The sequence below is a fragment of the Physeter macrocephalus genome, chromosome 10 (assembly GCF_002837175.3).
Source record: "Physeter macrocephalus isolate SW-GA chromosome 10, ASM283717v5, whole genome shotgun sequence".
In the NCBI taxonomy this organism is placed as follows: Eukaryota; Metazoa; Chordata; class Mammalia; order Artiodactyla; family Physeteridae; genus Physeter; species Physeter macrocephalus.
The window spans coordinates 45022182-45043585 of NC_041223.1; the positions used below are offsets into that span (position 1 = coordinate 45022182).

Here is a 21404-nt window from a genome sequence, read left to right on the forward strand (position 1 = left end):
GAAAGAGAAATTAAGGAAACACTCCCATTTACCACTGCAACAAAGAGAATAAAATACCTAGGAATAAACCTACCTAGGGAGACAAAAGAACTGTATGCATAAAACTATAAGACACTGATGAAAGAAATTAAAGATGATACAAACAGATGGAGAGATATACCATGTTCTTGGATTGGAAGAATCAACACTGTGAAAATAACTATACTACCCAAAGCAATCTACAGATTCAATGCAATCCCTATCAAACTACCAATGGCATTTTTCACAGAACTAGAACAAAAAATTTCACAATTTGTACGGAAACACAAAAGACCCCGAATAACCAAAGCAATTTTGAGAAAGAAAAACGGAGCTGGAGGAAATCAGGCTCCCAGACTTCAGACTATACTACAAAGCTACAAATCTAGACATCTAGTACCATCTAGACAGTATGGTACTGGCACAAAAACAGAGGTATAGATCAATGGAACAGGACAGAAAGCCCAGAGATAAACCCACGCACATATGATCACTTTACCTTTGACAAAGGCTTGAAGAATGTACAATGGAGAAAAGACAGCCTCTTCAATAAGTGGTGCTGGGAAAACTGGACAGCTACATGTAAAACAATGAAATTAGAACACTCCCTAACACCACACACAAAAATAAACTCAAAATGGATTAAAGACCTAAATGTAAGGCCAGACATTATAAAACTCTTAGAGGAATGAGCAGCTCATGCAGCTCAATATCAAAAAAACAAACAACCCAATCCGAAACTGGACAGAAGACCTAAATAGATATTTCTCCAAAGAAGATATACAGATTGCCAACAAACACATGAAAGAATGCTCAACACCACTAATCATTAGAGAAATGCACAATCAAAACTACAGTGAGGTATCATCTCACACCAGTCAGAATGGTCATCATCAAAAAATCTAGAAACAATAAATCCTGGAGAGGGTGTGGAAAAAAGGGAACCCTCTTGCACTGTTGGTGGGAATGTAAATTGATACAGCCACTATGGAGAACAGTAAGGAGGCTCCTTAAAAAACTACAAATAGAACTGCCATATGACCCAGCAATCCCACTACTGGGCATATACCCTGAGAAAACCATAATTCAAAAAGAGTCATGTACCACAATGTTCATTGCAGCTGTATTTACAATACCCAGGATATGGAAGCAACCTAAGTGTCTATCGACAGATGAATGGATAAAGAAGATGCAGCACATATATACAATGGAATATAACCCAGCCATAAAAAGAAACGAAATTGAGTTATTTGTAGTGAGGTGGATGGACATAGAGTCTGTCATACAGAGTGAAGTCAGAAAGAGAGAAACAAACACAGTATGCTAACACATATATATGGAATCTAAAAAAAAAAATGGTTCTGATGAATCTAGGGGCAGGACAGGAATAAAGACACAGACGTAGAGAATGGACTTGAGGAGACGGGAGTGGGGAAGGGTAAGCTGGGATGAAGTGAGAGAGTGTCATGGAGTTATATATACTACCAAATGTAAAATAGATAGCTAATGGGAAGCAGCTGCATAGCACTGGGGGATCAGCTCAGGGCTTTGTGACGACCTAGAGGGATGGGATAGGGAGGGTGGGAGGGAGACCTAAGAGGGAGGAAATATGGGGACATATGTATATGTATAGCTAATTCACTTTGTTATAAAGCAGAAACTTACACACCATCGTAAAGCAATTATACTCCAATAAAGATGTTATAAAAAAATACTTTGCTGCAGTTTAATGTATAAATTGATGAAGCATTAGAATTTATTCTTCAAAATGTGTTTCTTTATAGTCTTGGGAGGAAAAATTTACATTAAGTTAACTCTATGATTTTCATGGTTTAATATTAAAAACAGCACATTATTTACATGTGGAATTCTAACATTATCTTACCATCTTCCAAGAACTGAATATCAGATGTGTCGAGATTATGATCTGTTTCAAATAGCTGTCTCCCTAAAAGAAATAAACATATTTAACTTGAATGGCATACTTTTCCTCCATCTTCCCTTTAAACAGTAGAATAATATAAACAAGTTATAAAAAAACAAGTCTTAAAACCTTTTTTTCCTGTGAATTTCAATCAATTTATGAACTCAGTGAGTAGCTAAGAGGCATATGAAATGTATTTGCATTAAAATGGAACAAGTGAAAGCCTAGTCTGCCTCAAGAGTCCTAGAAAAACAAACGGGTTTGAGTCTACCAGTCCTAAGGCTTGTGATCCTAAAAGTCATGGTAGTTATATCTCAAGATCTGTCCACTCCAATATTTAGATGAAAGATAAGCCATCAAAATTAATTATAATTATGTGTGAAGAAACATCACCATATGGAGAGAACGCTTTCTCTTTTTGTCCTAGATACCTAAGTATATTATTTTCTTATAGGAATCTGTCCAAATGATCCTCTTGCTATATAAGAAATAATATAGGAGGGCTTAAAGGGAACAGGATATGAGGGGTCATACCACTTAATTTATTTTTTCCTGCTTGTTCTTCTTCTTTCATTCGTTTCTTTTTAATTTCCAAGAGTTCTGCATCAAACTTGGCCTTCCAACTTAAGAAATTCTCAATTGTAACAGGAGTGCCATGGAATAATTGCTTAGAAAAGAAAAAAGACACATCACCAGATAAATGATACAACAGTTAGAAAATAAAGCCTAATGATCTTCTAGACAAATGAATACAGCCACTTACAGGAAAAACAGAGAAAAATGGTTTCAAGTTTAAAATATTTAGTCTGATTTCTGCCTGCATTGGCTACTCTCATTGCTTTTGGCAATTTACTCTGGAAAAGTTCTTTTTTAATTTTTATTACAAAAAAGCAAAGATAATATGTAATGTGTCCCCACTGCTATTCACTGTTAAGAAGAAAGTTGCTGTCAATATTAATATGTTTAAATACACATCAATTCATAACACTAACATCATTGCTTATCTTTTTTACTTCATTTTAGAATCTAAGGTTTTCTTTACATTTAGTAAATATTTAAATCACTCTGGTGGAGGCTTTATAATTCTAAACTCTATACCGTAAGTGAAATAGTTTATATTTCTTGATTTTACCTGCATGAGCTTTATTAACCTTTAACTAACTGATTATTAATCATTATTGTGCCATGCGCACCAACTAAATGAGGGACCTTCCAAAATTTTACTTAGTAAAGCTTTATTAAAATTTACTTGTGCTTCTTTTTGTGATTCCCCCCAAATTACTGAAATTTCCAAAAGCAAAAACAAAAAAAACCCCCAAAAAACAGATTTAAAGAATGAAAAAAAACATGACTTTTAAATATACCTTTTCAGCTTCTTCTGCTTCTTTTTCTTTTTGTTTTTTTTCTTCTTCTCGTCTAGTTTTTATTTGATCTACTATTTCATTTAATTTTTCTTGCACGGCTGTCACTAAAGTAAAGATCATCACCATACCAAGGTTTTCTTCTGCCTATGTAACCAAAAAAGAAAAAAAAGTTGTAGTGAGAAACATAATTCTCAGAAAAATAAAAACAACTAACTAACCAGTGGGGGGAAAAAGGTGTTTCAGCATAATCACTACACTCCATACATTTATAACATGATTACTAATTCAGTTACACCATAAGTTTGGACTCTTGGATCACTTAAGAATTAAGCATATATATAAAAATAACATCTTAAATTTTAAAAGTCTTGTAATTTGCCGTATTCAACCTAAAACAGAGAAAAAAAGAAATTTCAATAAATTCTATGTAATAATCATAAATGTAGGTAGAATTCAGAAAACCTTTTTCTACAGTAGCTAGCAACATCAGTTCTCCAGCATGTTTTCATCATTTTAGTTTTAAACCACTATGAATAGAAAGAAAAAAAGATACATAAAGATAAATCATAAAAGTACCTACATTCTTTATTGTTGTATTATATTAGAAAATCACTGTGCCCTCAAAATTCAGTCCATTGTCAGAGCTCTTAAAACACCCTAAAAGAACTAAAATAATGATAACATACCAGAGAACTGATAGTGCTAGCTACTGTAGGAAAAAGTTTTCTGAATTCATACCAAAATGTTATTAGGCATTTATACCTGACTGGTGAGATTAAGGGTAATCTTTATTTTCTTCTTCATTATTTTCTGTATTTTCTGAGTTTTCTATAACATAAATTTATTATTTTGATAACTAAAAATTAACATAACTACTTTTAGGGGAAACAATACAAATATGCGCTCTATCTCTGATCTCAGGTAAGTATCAGAAAGAAATCAAAACTTTCTTTTTGAAAGAAAGGAGTTTGAGTATAAATGAAATATAAAATGCATATTAACAAAATCACTCAGATCAAATAACTTACATTAATATATGACTGACTGAATACAGTATATTGTTCCAGGCTCTCTGCAATGTTTTTACAAGAAGCATGTTAAACCAAATATATAGAATTAATATAACTTCACACTGGGTAACGGGGTGAACAGGGGCCAGGATCAGCATAAATTAATGTTTGATATATCCTTTCCCTCTTCATTCTCTAATAACTCCTGATATTTTTTAAATGTCAGCATTTAGAGCACCTATAGTCCTTGAAATATACAAGTCACATTTATGATGGAGACATGTTTTCTGTCAGTTCTTCTCAGAAAACAAACAAAATCAGGACTTCTGCTTTTAAGATGGTGGAGTAAGATTTTACTTGCCCTCCCTACTCCCCACTCTGAAGATCCCATGAAAACTCTCTACCCAAGCAAGAGAGAGCTTTAAATATCCCCCATGCCCAGACTGTGAGTAGCCCATCCCATCACAGAACTAGCCAGGTAAGAACTTTCTGATACCCATTTTTTTCTTCCACACAACACCTCCTCTTGGAAGGGTCATAAACCATTGTTGCTGTTTGTAAGCTTAGGGAGCAGGAGAGCTAGGAAAGAAAAAAAATCAATCACCACTCCTCTTACCAAATTATAGGCAATTAGCCTGCAACAGGTCAGAGGGGTTAGGAGTTTTAATTTTTTTTAAGTTGGAATTTTTAAGTGCACATGGGACTAGGCATTCTGAGAACCAAATTTTAACTGTGTTTTATAACTTAGAGTACCTAATCAGACTTATTATCACCTACAAGTCACAGGGTTAACTGAGTTTCAAACAAGGGTATAGGGAGAACTTCTCTTACTCAAATTTTAAAGGTACAGTGGGAAACAAAAATAAAGACGCTTTGTGAATATATATACACACACACAAATCATGAACTTTGCTTGTTCAAAACACTGGTTATACATATTTAATAGCATTTTCTGACTCTTAACATTACTGTATAATGTTTAAGGCCAATAAAATAATGCCATTACAAAACTTGTTATTTCCTTACCTGTAATGCTAATAATTTTAAAATGTCTGAGATATCATTATCATCTAGATTTAACTGAGAGAATATTTCATAAAGGGGAGCTTCATCTGGGTATTTTTCACTGTATGTAAACTTGAGGGTAGTCTGGACAGCTAAAGACACAAGATAAGAGATTGATATGAATACCTTAAAATGTAAAGTACAGAGAGGTCAACATCTTTGTTGAATCAGTAACTAATTTACAATGTGTCAATGAAAAGTAGCACAACAGATTTTCCTACAAAGAAAAACAAGGTTACCATAAGACCAGACAGATAATTACTAACATAAACAACATGTACCACAAATATAAGTGAAAACAAATCATAGGAATACCAAAGATCACTTCTAACACATGAAACACATCTACTACTTATGAGTATTTTATCATATTGCACATCAGAGAAAGAGGATGAAGAACACATTCTTTTTAAAACTCTCCTTAAGATGAACAAAAGGCACTGAATATGACATACAGAAAAAGTACTACCTTAGGCTCATTTTCAGGCCTCTACCAGAGCCAGCTCCAGTGCAGAAGATCTGACTTTAGCCCTGGAGTCCATATTGCTATCTGCACAATGCCAGCAGGGCATTGCTAAGGGGTTGCTAGAGTACACAGCTGTGAACTGGACAGTTTGAGAGGTTGTCTGAGAAACTTTTAACCTGACTCATCCATACATGCTCCCCTAGTCTTTTGGCCTGTGCCAATTCACAAATCTGACACTGGTATAGGTGTGAGATTCTTACAGGTGCATTAGTGCAAAGTATCTCTCTGCTACCTAGCATGATGAATTCTCAATTTCGCCAACTAAGCAGTAGGGCTAAACATTTTCTGTTAAAACTTACCCGTCAAAATGACCCTTTGTCTAGATTTTGCCTTTCCTGTAATTCACATTTTAATTATTAAAACCTCCTGATTTTGATGATATTAACTGAAATCTAGATTTCTCTCCATGTGAATGGAAAAAAAAAAAACCTCAAAATGTGCTGGCTTGATATTTTGTTTTAAATTTTGTTTATGATGTTAACAAAGAAGTTTATATAATTGTATATAAATATCTATCTATATAAATATATGTAAATAACTGTATCCAACAGCTTTTTAATTCAGATTTCAGTAATATCAATACTAACCTCATTTTCAATTCTAGAAGACAGATTTAGAGTTATCAAATGATACCACTAAAATGGTATTACTGAATACCCATGACAGAACTTTAGTTGAAAGGAAAAAAAAAAAATCCTTGGGGTTAACGCCAACTTATATAACATTCTTATCAAATTACAATATTAACTGAACTGGACTAAAAGCAGAAAAGAACTTAAGACACTCTTCCCCCAACATGTACCAAATTTAAATTAATTTTAATTTATTAGTTTTATAGCTCCTTTATTTCAATTTGTATATTTGTCTTAGTTCTACAGTTGTATAATATTGGTTTTTATTTGGTTTTATGTATACACATACTTAAATAACAGTACAATATCCATTCTAAAGAGAGAGGGGAAAAATGCAGATAGGTATTTATCCAGCCCAATTTATAACAGCAAATGTCCGGTAAACAATCTAAATATCCAAAGAGGAAAAAGTCCAGGCTATGCCAAGGAATACCACACAACCACTAAATTACGTGTGCATGCCAAGTGTTCTTGACAAATATGTCCTACGCTTTTTCTATCTGCTGTACTGTTAATGTTTCTGCTTCACTTTTAAGAACTAAGCTTGCTGTCAGAATACATCTCCTTGACTTCCTCTCTGTTTCTCTAGAAGTCATTATTCCATAGTAAATACTGACTAGAAATATGTAACATTCATACTAAATTCTTAACAGCACCTTAGCACCTCCACACATGCAATGCCCAACACAATGGCTGCAGAATGAATAAAATTCCCGAGAGAAAGGCTTAGAAAAACCTAAAGTATTTTTGATTAGACTTACTTTCATCATTTTCTCCAGCCTCAGATGTCACAGTAATGGTGAAGCTGGGTGGATTTTCTGATAATACTGCAAGAAATTATACACAGAGGTTAAGTTATTAAGATGCTTCCTAAGGCACATGCTTTTCCTTATTAGCAAAATATCAATATCCAGTCCTGGAAACTGATCCCTAGCCTGTATTTCCATTTCCATAAATACAGACTGAATAGAACAATTCAAACGATAAAATGTCCATCAATTTCTATTTAAATCTAGGGTTTTCTTTAATCTGGGGAAAAAAATACCTATAATAGATACCCTCTTTGAGTTTTATCAAATCAATTAAAATAAGTAATTTACTTTTTAATTCAAAATTTCTACCTATACATGGAAAATTACATTCTAAAAAATTTCCAAATGTAACAGCAAAAAATTAAAAAAATTGATGTTTCTCATCAGAACCTACCCACTCATAAATACTCAGTATTATCACTAATTTTTATACTTATATATTCTGAAATATAATTCAGAATCTCCATGACAAACCGTAAATATTAATTTGTTAGAGTCTGTGTCTTCTAGCTCTCTTGTTCCTCTATATTATCTCTAGAACCAAGCTTTATTCTTTCACAAATTATTGAAAATCTACCATCTTTCATGGACTTACAAAATTATCCATGAATCCAAGTATCGAATTACTTATAATTTGTTAAGCAAGACATGTCAATCAACATTTACATAAATAAGGAAGCTTTATATGCTATTTTGCAGCCTGATGTCTATCTGATACTATTTACCTGTTTATGATCTATTCCCCCATAAGAATACTGTAAAAACTCTGAGAACTCCTAGATCAGTGCCTGGCAGTATCTAGAAACTCAGTAAAGTTTGGCTCAATGAAAGAGCTAAACTAATATTCAGAACCATTAGATGACTAAACAAGGAAAATTCAAGTCACCCTTGATTGCTGCTGAGCCCACAAGAAAAGTCTGTGCTTCACTTCAGGCCTGGGAAGCCCTGACCTCGGTGCAGCTCAGCAGCCTCTTTCGGACACGAAAGAGTAAGGGGATCTCTGAAGAAGTCACCACAAAAACTACTCAGCTTTTCCTATTCGAGAACTTCTGAAGTCTTCAAAAATAAATGAATTATCAATAAAATGAATTATCAATAAAAGTTTCAGGGGACTTCCCTGGCAGTCCAGTGGTTAAGACTCCGGCGCGGGGCTTCCCTGGTGGCGCAGTGGTTGCGCGTCCGCCTGCCGATGCAGGGGAACCTGGTTCGCGCCCCGGTCTGGGAGGATCCCACATGCCGCGGAGCGGCTGGGCCCGTGAGCCATGGCCGCTGGGCCTGCGCGTCCGGAGCCTGTGCGCCGCAACGGGAGAGGCCACAACAGAGGGAGGCCCGCATACCACAAAAAAAAAAAAAAAAAAAAAAAAAAAAAAGACTCCGGCGCTTCTACCGCAGGGGCCGCGGGTTCGATCCCTGGTGGGGGAACTAAGATCCCACATGCCCTGCGGCACGGCCAAAATGTTAAAAAAAAATTCAAGACATATTCCCTCATTTTAATTGAAGTTTAAAAGTACTTGAGCAATGATGAACATCTATGATTAGTACAAAGCTGTTTGTCAGGAAGATAAGAGACTCACTGGACTCATATTTTAATAGGCCTCAGGCAGTCCAGCCTATGCTGAAAAAGTCCCTAAAAGGTAATTATAATAAAGCTTTTATAATATGATTGGCCCTACCTTTTTTCTAACAAACGTGTGTAAAATATATTTGATGTACTTCATTCCTATTTCTTTTCATGACCAACCTTAGCATTTACATGTCATGAAATATAAACATTGCAACTATAGAAATAAGGTTTCAACTCAATGACATTCCAACTTGTTATCATTTTCTAGGGCTCCATGAGGCTGTAATTTAGGGGTTATCTATAACCAGTAACAACAGCTAACATTTATTGAGCATTACTTTGCACCTCTGCTGTTCTACGCATTTACACAAAGATCCTTTACTTCTCACACCAAAATCGTGCTTTTATACTGTTACCATATTTCACCAAGTTTAAGATGCCATCAATTATGTGATGCACCCTACTTTATGTACCACTAAGAAAGAAAAAATAAACTGCCAATTAAACTATGATATGTAATCAATTATAAGACAAATTCATATTTCAGAAATGTTTACACGTAAAATTATGTCTTCGAATCAGTTAAATATAGTATCATCCCAATTTTATAGATGTGGAAACTGAGATAAAAGAGCTATATAGCCAGTAACTGGCAGGACTGAATATAAACTGTATAGAGTTTCATTTAAAAAGAAAAAAAATGTTTCCAGCTGAGAAATTCCAGGGAAGTCATTTGAGATAGGTTGTGAATTAAGGCATACTGGTAAATAGAGATGGAGAAAAGGAATGCAGGATGGAGTAACACGGCAAAGGGTATAATGGTGCAAAAGCTTAAGGAATATGCAAAGAATTAGAAATTATTCCACTAGTGAATGTATATGCGGTGAATAAAACAAGTTGAAAATATACAGCTGAAAGTTTAGTGTGGACAGTGATAGCTTTCTTTAGCAGAAGTAATAAGGTCAGAATTCTATTTCTAAACATAGAAGATAAATCTAGCAACAGTGCATAAAATGGAGGGGGAAAAACAAGACTAGATGCAGGATGAAACTTGATAGTTACTGAAATCATTTCAGCAAAGTTAATGAGGTTCTGAACTAGGCTGGTAGCAATGGGAATAGCAGAGAACAGGGAGAAATCTAAGATGGTGATGGGTGACAACTTGAATTTGCAGGCAGTGCCACTAATAAAACCAGAAATAGAAAAGAAAAACCAGATGTATTTGAAGAACACAGGAAATTTCAGTTGGAGGTATCAAGTATGCAATCAGAAATGGGCAAATGGAGCTAAAGAGAGTTGGGCTTGAATTTAATTTGGGATCATCCACAGAGGTGATAGCTAAAGCCATTCAACTAAATGAAATCGCCAGAGAGAATACAGAGAGAAAACTAAGGGCCAATGTCAGCTATGTAAGGGATCCTAAATTTGCGGAACAAAAGTAAGAGGAGGAAAAAGTGACAAAGGTTAAAAGAAAAGAAGCAGCCATGACAGGTAAAAACAAACTCAAGAGAAGTCTATTTTATTTGTGAAGCCACCTAAGAACCGAGAGATCCAGCTCTGACATGGCAGTGTCTACGTGCTGTATGTGTCTGAGTAGCTGTTGGTGGGGGTAATGGGGAATGAACCATTGGCCTGTAAGATCATATCTAAATCCCTAACAAGGCCCTTTGTGACCTGGTCCCTGCATACCTGTCAGGTCTCATTTTCTGTGACTCTCACTTTACTTTCTAGCCATACCCAGCTACTTGTCCTTTGAACACATTCGGCTCTCAGTCATGCTTCTGCACATATGCCCCATCCCCCAGTCTCATTCACATAACTCATCACCCCTCAGCTCTCCAAAACAACTCAGACCGACCCCCCTCCCTTTGCTGTGGCTGCATTCTATATGAACCTCCATGAAAGAATCATCACATTGCGTTGTAAATTATTTATCTGATGTCTTTTCCCAAGAGACTGAGCTTCTAACAATACGTATACTAAATATTTGGTAAATGAGAAACCCATGTTGTAAATGAGGACATGGGAACGCTAGCAAGAACATCACTGAACTGCTTAACCTTGGGAGCTAGGCAAAACCGGGAGGCAAGATGAGCAAGAAAGAAGCTGATAAACTATCAAACCATGAGAATTCATGATGAGAGGCATGTTCACTAAAAGCATGGGAATGAAAAACCGTAGGGCTACAAAGCTTATAGACAGAAAGAGGAATCTCAGAGGCCAAAATTTTAAAGATGGCCCATCCAAGCTGTGGCTATGGCCTCATGCAGTTGGAGGAAATAGAAATCAAAACTGTTCGTTGATAAAGACAGGAGTTATGAAGCCATGTTATTAGAAGAATCCACAACTAAGATGGTAAATTTCTAGTAAAGAGTATCTTATATTTGTTTAACAGTTATAAAGTTTTTACACTTACATTATTCCTTATTAAATAGATATGTAAACTGAGGCTTGGAGAGGTTATATGATTTGTCCAAGGACAAAGAGCTGATACGCATTCCACCAAACTGCCATTACAGAGAGAAAATTGTGAACCAGGAACAAACAAACAAAAAAAATTGGAGAACACTGCTAATATCCACTCTCCCCTTCTTCCAGTTATACCATTTTTAACTGAGCGTATTGCCCACCCAGAATGAAGACTATCTTTCCCAGCGTCCCCTCCAGTTAGGTCTCACCAAATGACTGAGTTCCAGCTAATGGGATAGAAAGAAATAAGCCCTTTGATAGTTTTGAGGAAATTTCCTTAAGAAACTGCTGTCTTTTACTTCTTCTTCTTCTTTTTTTTTCCTTCATTCCTTTATCTATCCTACTGCCTGGAAAAGGAATGCTGCCATCTTCACCATGAGCATGAGACTGCATCTCAGGGATGATAAAGAACTAAGAAGAAGCCTGGGTCCCTGAAGAATTCTTGCACCAGAGCTACACATCTATCATTTATGTGCAAGAGCAATAAACTTTTACCTTTTGAAAACCAGTTATTTGGGGTTTTCTATCATAGCTTAATCTAATTTTAAAAAAATGGAAAAGGGATAATATTACAAAGCTTGGAGGTTACTCAAATAGGGAAACTTACTGAATTGAACTTGCAAAGATGAATTATTCCTGAGTTCTCGTGAAGCAATAATCCTATCCCAATGCATTACACACTGTGAGTTGGGGCGAGTTGAGGAAAGATTAGCTTTCAATAGAGACCAGACTTCCACCACTGTGAGTGGATCAAAATACTTTTGAGAAAAAGAATAAGGTTGTTGGGCATTGCGAAAGGAACCAGTGGAGGAGCAGAAGTGTCAGGTGATATAGGGGCAGATGATGGTAAACTAGACAGAATTTAGGATTTTGTAAAGAGCAGAGAAAACGGCGGTAGTAGCTGAAAGGTACACTAACAGGACACACAAATGACACTAAGGTTTTCACAAAGAACCAGATCAGCTCATGTTAAAATAAGTCTCTTTGGGTCTTAGAAAGTGACTGTCCTAGAAAAACTGCTTTCACAAGATGACTTCTGCCCCATCTCTAAGATGCAATTTTAACTGTTAAGCTCATGGGTGTTACTTAGAGGTACTAATATAAGCAAATACAGGATTACGAAGCCCTCTCTGTAAGATCAAACAGAATTAAGGGAACCTGACTTTTGTTTAGCCTAAAGCTAACCAATTTGTTCCAACAAAACACCCGATAGCCAGGACTTTGATACAGAAATGGAAATAACCAAATTCAACTACCTTAGCAGGACCTTGTCAAGTGAAGCACTGAAGGAGAATGTGGTATCAGGAAAGTCCATTTATATTTTGGGAGACTAGTTGTTAGGAGGATTGGATCAATGTGCAGTCAAGCTACAGATAGGCACAAAGAAGAAACTGTATTATGATCTGTTATATTTCACAACAAATGCAACATAAGGCCAAAAGTTCTCTGCAAATAGACAAGCAACAATTCTAAAGTCAGGTTAGGTCTATGTGCCTAGGACTATGGCTGGCTGAACTGTGCCTCTTCAGCATCCACAAGGGGGTCATGATGTACTTAACAAAGGCTTCTCTGTCAGCACTCTACCACATACTTAAAAAAAAGTATTTACCAAATCTAATATTCAATGTGATTCAAAGTGACATTTGAAAACCACCAATTAGTGTTCCTTGGCAAACTGACACAAACAAGTTCTCTTTCTGAAACCTGGTATGAAAATATTAAAGTACGAAATCATCAACACAAAAGAAAGCTGTAAAACAGTAAACCTTGCAAATCCTCAAAATTTCAAAAGACCAAACATGGAAATATATGATTCCAAAGTCCTCTGCCTCTTCCTCGAGGTATCATACAGAACTTGATCAAAGTTCCTAAAGAACTATAAATCAAGACATCTCATTTTAAATTATTTAATGCAATTGTAGGAATGCTGATAGGAATTAGAGACAGGTGGGCTCAGCTGACACCGCAGAATACTTGATGCGTCAAAGATTCACATATTGTCTTTCATTACCCTGGCTCAGAATCCTCAAGCACTTTTGCATGACAAGAATTTCACATACTGAACTATATCAGAGCTTAGTACAATTTGAAAGAACCATCCAATTATTCTAGGGTTAAAAATGTATCACTGTCATAAATGTTTATGTGCACAGCACTTAATGAGTGATACCTTATGCCCAAAGAAATGAAAACAACAGCACATCTTATGCTTTCTTAACTCTGCCTACACTGTGTTCATGCCTGTCACATTTCCAATGTACTAGAAATGACCAAACGTCATGATTAAGAATATATCCAACAACTGACCCTATATTCTATTTTATTTAGACATTGATATATAAGCAAGGATAGATAAGGGAGCCAGACTCCATACACACTCACCCAGTTAATGACACTCTCAAACCCCTCTTCACTCATCCCCTTAACATCCTCACAGCACAGTTGTACTGCTGTTGAGAGAGAACATGAACAGGACTGGAGCTATACAGGGATAGCTGAGAGACATCTGCCTGTTGGCAAAGCAGAACAAAATTTGCTACCATTGCAAGCAGTGATCAAAGGGTAGAGCTAAGAAAACTAAGCTAAACAATGAAAAGGGAGTTTATGAGTTAAAATAACATTACCTTACACTCTCTGAATTCTGACAATCAGTGATGGACAACACTCAAAGGAAGGGACAGGGAAGGTAAATCCCACAAACCTAGGCTATACTCGCTCATATTGGCTTTATTAGACCATCTCTCAAAAACTGAGTGTAAAGTGAGAGAAGCCATATTGATATGGTTATCTTGCAGCACTTTCAGAATCATCTGAAGGCTTAATACTGAAGAAGTCTCTTCCTTTAAAATATACCAAATGAACTTCTCATTAATATTTTACATTAGCCCAACTTACCAAGTAATCTTTTGCTCCCCCTCATCCCAGCTGGAGGTGGATCCCAAGCCCCAGACCTTACTCTTATTACCAGTCCTGCCACTAACTTTCTGGCCAACCCAGAGCAAGCACTTACCTCTCCTGAGCCTCCACTACCTTGCTTCTAGCAAGAGGAAGCCAGGCCTGATGACGTCTAATATCCTACTATTGGTCTAATTACCTGTGATCTTACAGTGGACCTGAAATTTGGGCCACCTCATTCATGGGGCATTCTGCAGAATATCAGAATGTTAAAAAAAAAAAACAAAAAACGAAAGAAAGAAGAGAAAAGAAGAAAAACGACAAATTTCAGGGACAACGCTACTCTCAAAACGGATTCTGGGTAACTTTGAGAATTCTGAATCCCACAAACTTTAAAACGCCATCGTCTGAAAAACAACTTCTACCTGAATAGAGATGAAAATATGAAAACTGACACTTCTGCGGCTCTGGAAAGACTACTCCCACTTGGAGCATCTATATTCGTGTATTTCGCTAAACCTCGGGCTGCCGTTCAGTGACAATGAAACCCTCTGGTTTTGCCCCCGACTGAATTCCAGGCCCGAGACTCCAGGGACCTCGCCAGCCTTGCCCGGACTTTCAGATTTCAGGGAACAAGCGAAGAAGAGAAAACAGCCGTGGAGTTACTCGTAGATGCCTGAACCCTTGAGGAGAAGTAGAGAAGAGGGCGCGGTGGCCACACGGCCTCTCCGTTCCCGTCTCCATCCTGGCCCGGGATGCCGAGGGCCGTGGCGGTGGCGGCCGGTCCCACTCCACCCCGAGTAGCTGCGGGCCCGCGGCCGCGGAAGTCACCTGTGAAGGAGTCAGGGTAGATGGACTCCAGAGCCTCCAGCTCGTTGCGCTGCTCCTCGCCGTAATCTGTCATCGCGGCCCTCGCTGCAGCCCATGGATCGCCCAGACACCCAGGCGGCGCGCGGCAGCCGGGACCGCGGCGCGCTGGGAGACCAGGCAGCTGCCGGGCGGGCGCAGGCGCAGAGGCCCCGGCTGAGAGGCCGGAGGCCCAAAGCCAGGCTAGGCCTGCTGAGCCACAGCCCAGCGCCTGCCACCGCCTGCTCCCTAGTTCCGCGTTCGACTCGTTGGGCCTGGCATGTGGGCCGCCTGTCCCACGCCCGCTCGGGATTTGCAGGGATGGGAAAGACATCCGGTCTGGCATTTGCCACGGACACCTAAGGGTTGGTTCCTGGGCTTTGCAGGGCCTGAGCCTGAGAAGCCCCTCAGCGCCTCATCCTTGCCCGATTTGTCTGGACTTAAGGGCGGCCTGGCGTGAGGGGGCGTGACTGTGTAGCTGGAGGCGGGACGCTGGGGGCGTCTGCAAACTTGGTCGCTTCCGGTTTCCGGGTTAGGACGTTGTGGCAGCGGCAGAATGGGCAAAGGCACGTCCCAGTGATGGCTAATGCCGGGTCCCAGGTGATTTCTACGTTCCTGGAACCTCCAAGTTCTTGGCATCCCACGAGAGTGTAAGATCCAGTGGGCAGAGGAGTAGAAGCTCTGTTAGTGCATCGGCCGAGTCCAGAAGGATCGGCCCAACTGCAGAATAGCCAGAGTGAATCCGGGGGAGAAATCAACTGGAAGTCCTGAGGTCTGGGTTCTAGATTCGGATTCCAGGCTTCACTTTTGAATTTGTAAAATGAACGCGACAGGATACAGATCTAAATATTTATGTGATAGCAATTTATGAACTGATGAAGGGGGTGTAAATTTGGGTAACAGTTTTGATAAGTAATGCGAAAGTAAGTATAAATACTCCGAAAAATATTCAGAACTTTTGATTTGGGAGAGTGAAACTGAGGAAATAATAGTACTTAATGTATATATATATATATATATATATATATATATATGTGTGTATATATATATATATATATCTGTTATCTTCAAGTTCATCGCAGCAGTTACAAAGAGATATAATGGCAACAAGTATATAACCTTGTTGCCATATATGGCAACAAGCTAAGAAAATGGCTAAACATGGTCCTAAGGTCCTAAGGTGAGAGCCCACTTGGTATTTTGGAAGCCAGTGTGGCTGGTGCACAGTGAACTGGTGTGGGAATCCAGATCATGTAGGATCATTGGAGGGTTTAGGTGGAAGAGTGACAATTTTAGAGGGACAAAGTCTGAAAGTGTGGAGACCAATTAGTCCATGGCAATAACCTAGGTAAAATATAGCGATGACTTGGACCAAAGCTATAGGACTGAACGAATTCTGGATACATTTGAAGGTGTCAGGATTCGATATGTGTTGTACGAAAGGGAGAAGTAAGGGGTGATTGTTGGCTGGAACAACTGGAAAGATGAAGTTCTTTTGACCACAGTGACAGGTGAGGAAGACAGAATGAGTATGGCAAGGAAGTTGATAGCATCTTTATTCCATGGATCAAAGAAAAACATCAAGTAAAAAATTTTTTAATTTCCTAACTGATAATAAAAACACAAGTTATCAAAATAGGTGCAGCAAAGCAACCAATTTAAGGTTTATATTAGAAAGAGAAGTTTAATACTGGTTACAAGTTTAGGTAAATGGAATGCCCCTTTATTTGCTTTACTCTTTTATTAACAGAGTTTTTGGTAAAACATCCTTTTCAAACCTGTTGTATATCCACTGTAAAAAGCCTTCATATTTCAGAATGCTCAAGAATTGTTCTTTAGTTTTTTAACACTAGAGATAACTTTCTAAGAGGCTTCCAATGCTAATGTAAGCAAGAGAACATACCTCCAAATCTTGGTCACACCTACATGGGCATCATTAAGCATTTTTGGTTGATCTCTAATTTCATTTTGACACAGAGACACTTCAGTGAACACAGGGAGGTCCTTAACTTCCTGAAAGTGGAGAATTTTTATGAGGCAGATTGGCTTTCTTTCAGTGTCTCATTTTTAATTTGTAGTTACAGATGTATAGGGTAAATGTGTTTTTCAAGCTCTGCAAGGATGTAAATGATGTAGTGGGAATAACCATCATGGGATCTGGAGCCAAAAGTGAGAAGCCCAGCCTTAGCCATTTACAGGTTACGTAAACTTACAAGATCATTCGAATAACATGAAATAATGTATGTGAAAGTACACTGCAAATTCTCAAATAGGATATCAGTGTTATTAGTAATTTGTAATATATATACATACACATATATATATTCCTCTGAAGCAGTTCTGTTCTCCCTCTTCTCTGTTCATCTTCATTGCTAAAGAAAAATGTCCCTGAGAGATTCATCTTACTCATTTATATTTAAGTTTTTTTCTGCAGATAATGCAAAGTCACAGTTGCTGCTTCTTAATATTAGCAGTCTTTAAAGTGTGTTTTGACGTTTATTTTTGCTTTTCTGTCCTTCTGAGTTTTCTAGGCAATCTCGCCTCTCTCAGAGGTGCAGAATTGAGAATTCCCTATTTAAAGGTTAATCTTCTCAACACAGTTCATGTGGCTAATGTTTTATTTAGTCAGGTATCTCAAGAACTCATCACCAGTCACAAATACAAACAGCCATATGAAATTCTAATTCTATGAATTCCTTTGAAGGGTAGTGAATTGCAGTATCACTTCTTCTAGCCTAACTGATCTCCCTGACTGACTCAACACAGCAACCAGATTGATCCTGCTACAGTGTAAATTAGGTCATGTTACTCCTTTGCTCATAACTGCCCCCTCCCCATCTCAGATTAGAGGCCCACGTATTTACAGCCTAAACTCTAATCTGGCTCCCAGGCCATCACCTGCAGCTCTTGTGACCTCTCTAACCTTATCTCCTATTACTCTGCCACCTATTCTAGTGCGGCTGAAGCCGCACTAGACTCCTTGCTATTCCTCAAACCCACAAGGCAGGTTCTCCTCCTAAGGAGGGACTTGCTGTTCCCTCCTGGAATGCTCTTTCTCCCATGCCCAAATGGCCTACTCCCTCATCTCCATTTTTTTTAAATTAGATTAGTATTTCTTTATTTGTGGAATTTCTCCCGAAGTGAGGCCAATTATATTGTCATTCCTAAAAACAAGCTACAGGTTTTATAATATGTATGCAATACAAATAAAATTCCCTTTCTTCTCTGAGCAGACTCATCAACTTCTCAGTGGGTATTGAACTTGTTTCTAAAGAGTACATGCACTAATTTCATCAGGAAATTGTTATTCCATGATTTCTATTGATTATTTGTCTTCTAACATTGAAGTCCACCATCTCCTCTATCTATAACAAAATCTAGGCCCTCTGATTTCCTCCTATTGGAAATCTTCTGTCCCAACTTTTTTTTTTTTTGCCTTTTTTTTAAACATCTTTACTGGAGTATAATTGCTTTACAATGGTGTGTTAGTTTCTGCTGTATAACAAAGTGAATCAGCTATACATATACATATATCCGCATATCCCCTCCCTCTTGTGTCTCCCTCCCACCCTCCCTTTCCCACCCCTCTAGGTGGTCACAAAGCACAGAGCTGATCTCCCTGTGCTATGCGGCTGCTTCCCACTAGCTATCAGTTTTACATTTGGTAGTGTATATATGTCCATGCCACTCTCTCACTTCATCCCAGCTTACCCTTCCCCCTCCCCGTGTCCTCAAGTCCATTCTCTAGTCTGTGTCTTTATTACTGTCCTGCCCCTAGTTTCTTCATAACCAGTTTTTTTTATTCCATATATATGTGTTAGCATACGGTATTTGTTTTTCTCTTTCTGACTTACTTCACTCTGTATGACAGACTCTAGGTCCACCCACCTCACTACAAATAACTCCGTTTCGTTTCTTCTTATGGCTGAGTAATATTCCATTGTATATATGTGCCACATCTTCTTTATCCATTCATCTGTCGATGGACACTTAGGTTGCTTCCATGACCTGGCTGTTGTAAATAGAGCAGCAATGAACATTGTGGTACATGACTCTTTGAATTATGGTTTTCTCAGGGTATATGCCCAGTAGTGGGATTGCTGGGTCATATGATAATTCTATTTGTAGTTTTTTAAGGAACCTCCATACTGTTCTCCATAGTGGCTGTATCAATTTACCTTCCCACCAACAGTGCAAGAGGGTTCCCTTTTTTCCACACCCTCTCCAGCATTTATTGTTTGTAGATTTTTTGAGAATGGCCATTCTGACACATGTGAGGTGATACCTCATTGCAGTTTTGATTTGCATTTTGCTAATTATTAGTGATGTTGAGCATCCTTTCATGTGTTTGTTGGCAATCTGTATATCTTCTTTGGAGAAATGTCTATTTAGGTCTTCTGTCCACTTTTGGATTGGGTTGTTTGTTTTTTTGATATTGAGCTGCATGAGCTGCTTGCATACTTTGGAGATTAACCCTTTGTCAATTGCTTCCTGCAAATATTTTCTCCCATTCTGAGGGTTGTCTTTTCGTCTTGTTTATGGTTTCCTTTGCAGTGCAAAAGCTTTTAAGTTTCATTAGTCCCATTTGTTTATTTTTGTTTTTATTTCCATTATTCTAGGAGGTGGGTCAAAAAGGATCTTGCTGTGATTAATGTCATAGAGTGTTCCACCTATGTTTTCCTCTAAGAGTTTTATAGTGTCTGGCCTTACATTTAGGTCTTTAATCCATTTTGAGTTTATTTTTGTGTATGGTGTTAGGGAGTGTTCTAATTTCATTCTTTTACATGTAGCTGTCCAGTTTTCCCAGCACCACTTATTGAAGAGGCTGTCTTTTCTCCACTGTATATTCTTGCCTCCTTTATCAAAAATAAGGTGACCATATGTGCGTGGGTTTATCTCTGGGCTTTCTATCCTGTTCCATTGACCTATATTTCTGTTTTTGTGCCAGTACCATACTGTCTTGATTACTGTAGCTTTGTAATCTGAAGTCCAGGAGCCTGATTCCTCCAGCTCCGTTTTTCTTTCTCAAGATTGCTTTGGCTATTCAGGGTCTTTTGTGTTTCCATACAAATTTGTGAAATTTTTTGTTCTAGTTCTGTGAAAAATTCATTTGCTAGCTTGATAGGGATTGCATTGAATTTGTAGATTGCTTTGGGTAGTATAGTCATTTTCACAATGTTGATTCTTCCAATCCAAGAACATAATATATCTCTCCATCTGTTTGTATCATCTTTAATTTCTTTCATCAGTGTCTTATAGTTTTCTGCATACAAGTCTTTTGTCTCCTTAGGTAGGTTTAGTCCTAGGTATTTTATTCTTATTGTTGCAGTGGTAAATGGGAGAATTTCCTTAATTTCTCTTTCAGGTTTTTCACTGTTAGTGTATAGGAATGCAAGGTATTTCTGTGCATTAATTTTGTATCCTGCAACTTTACCAAATTCATTGATCAGCTCTAAGAGTTTTCTGGTAGCATCTTTAGGATTGCCTATGTATAGTATCATGTCATCTGCAAACAGTGACAGTTTTACTTCTTCTTTTCCAATTTGGATTCCTTTTATTTATTTTTCTTCTCTGATTGCTGTGGCTAAAACTTCCAAAACTATGTTGAATAATAGTGGTGAGAGTGGGCAGCCTTGTCTTGTTCCTGATACTGGAGGAAATGGTTTCAGTTTTTCACCATTGAGAACGATGTTGGCTGTGGGTTTGTCATATATGGCCCTTATTATGTTGAGGTAAGTTCCCTCTATGCCTACTTTCTGGAGGGTTTTTATCATAAATGGGTGTTGAATTTTGTCAGAAGCTTTTTCTGCATCTATTGAGATGATCATATGGTTTTTCTCCTTCAGTTTGTTATTATGGTTTATCACATTGATTGATTTGCATATATTGAAAAATCCTTGCATTCCTGTAATAAACCCCACTTGATCATGGTGTATGATCTTTTTAATATGCTGTTGGATGCTGTTTGCTAGTATTTTGTTGAGGATTTTTGCATCTATGTTCTTCAGTGACACTGGCCTCTAGTTTTCTTTTTTTGTGACATCTTTGTCTGGTTTTGGTGTCAGGGTGATAGTGGCCTCATAGAATGAGTTTGGGAGTGTTTCTCCCTCTGCTATATTTTGGAAGAGTTTGAGAAGGATAGGTGTTAGCTCTTCTTAAGGTGTTTCTTGTTTATTTGAGATGTTTATTTGAGATGTTTCTTGTTTCCTGAGGTAGGATTGTATTGCTATAAACTTCCCTTTTAGAACTGCTTTTGCTGTATCCCATAGGTTTTGGGTT

At 37.7% G+C, this 21404-nt stretch overlaps 1 protein-coding gene across 3 annotated transcripts in view; it reads right to left on the reverse strand.

The window, feature by feature from the left end:
* Positions 1–15486, reverse strand: part of RWDD1 (RWD domain containing 1) — a 23191-nt gene extending 7705 nt beyond the window's left edge. The window contains exons 1-7 of one of the 3 annotated variants that reach the window (XM_007119782.4): positions 15111–15242; positions 13767–13894; positions 7301–7366; positions 5343–5473; positions 3307–3450; positions 2477–2609; positions 1904–1966 (exon numbers count right to left, since the gene is read on the reverse strand). In XM_007119782.4, the coding sequence (XP_007119844.1) occupies positions 1904–1966; positions 2477–2609; positions 3307–3432 (322 nt within the window). In that variant the 5' untranslated portion in view covers positions 3433–3450; positions 5343–5473; positions 7301–7366; positions 13767–13894; positions 15111–15242. Of the gene's footprint in view, positions 1–1903; positions 1967–2476; positions 2610–3306; positions 3451–5342; positions 5474–5507; positions 5531–7300; positions 7367–13766; positions 13895–15110 lie in introns of those variants that run through there. The other 2 variants (XM_007119781.4, XM_028494521.2) reach the window with 2 other exon arrangements.
* Between the last annotated feature and the right edge of the window lie 5918 nt (positions 15487–21404).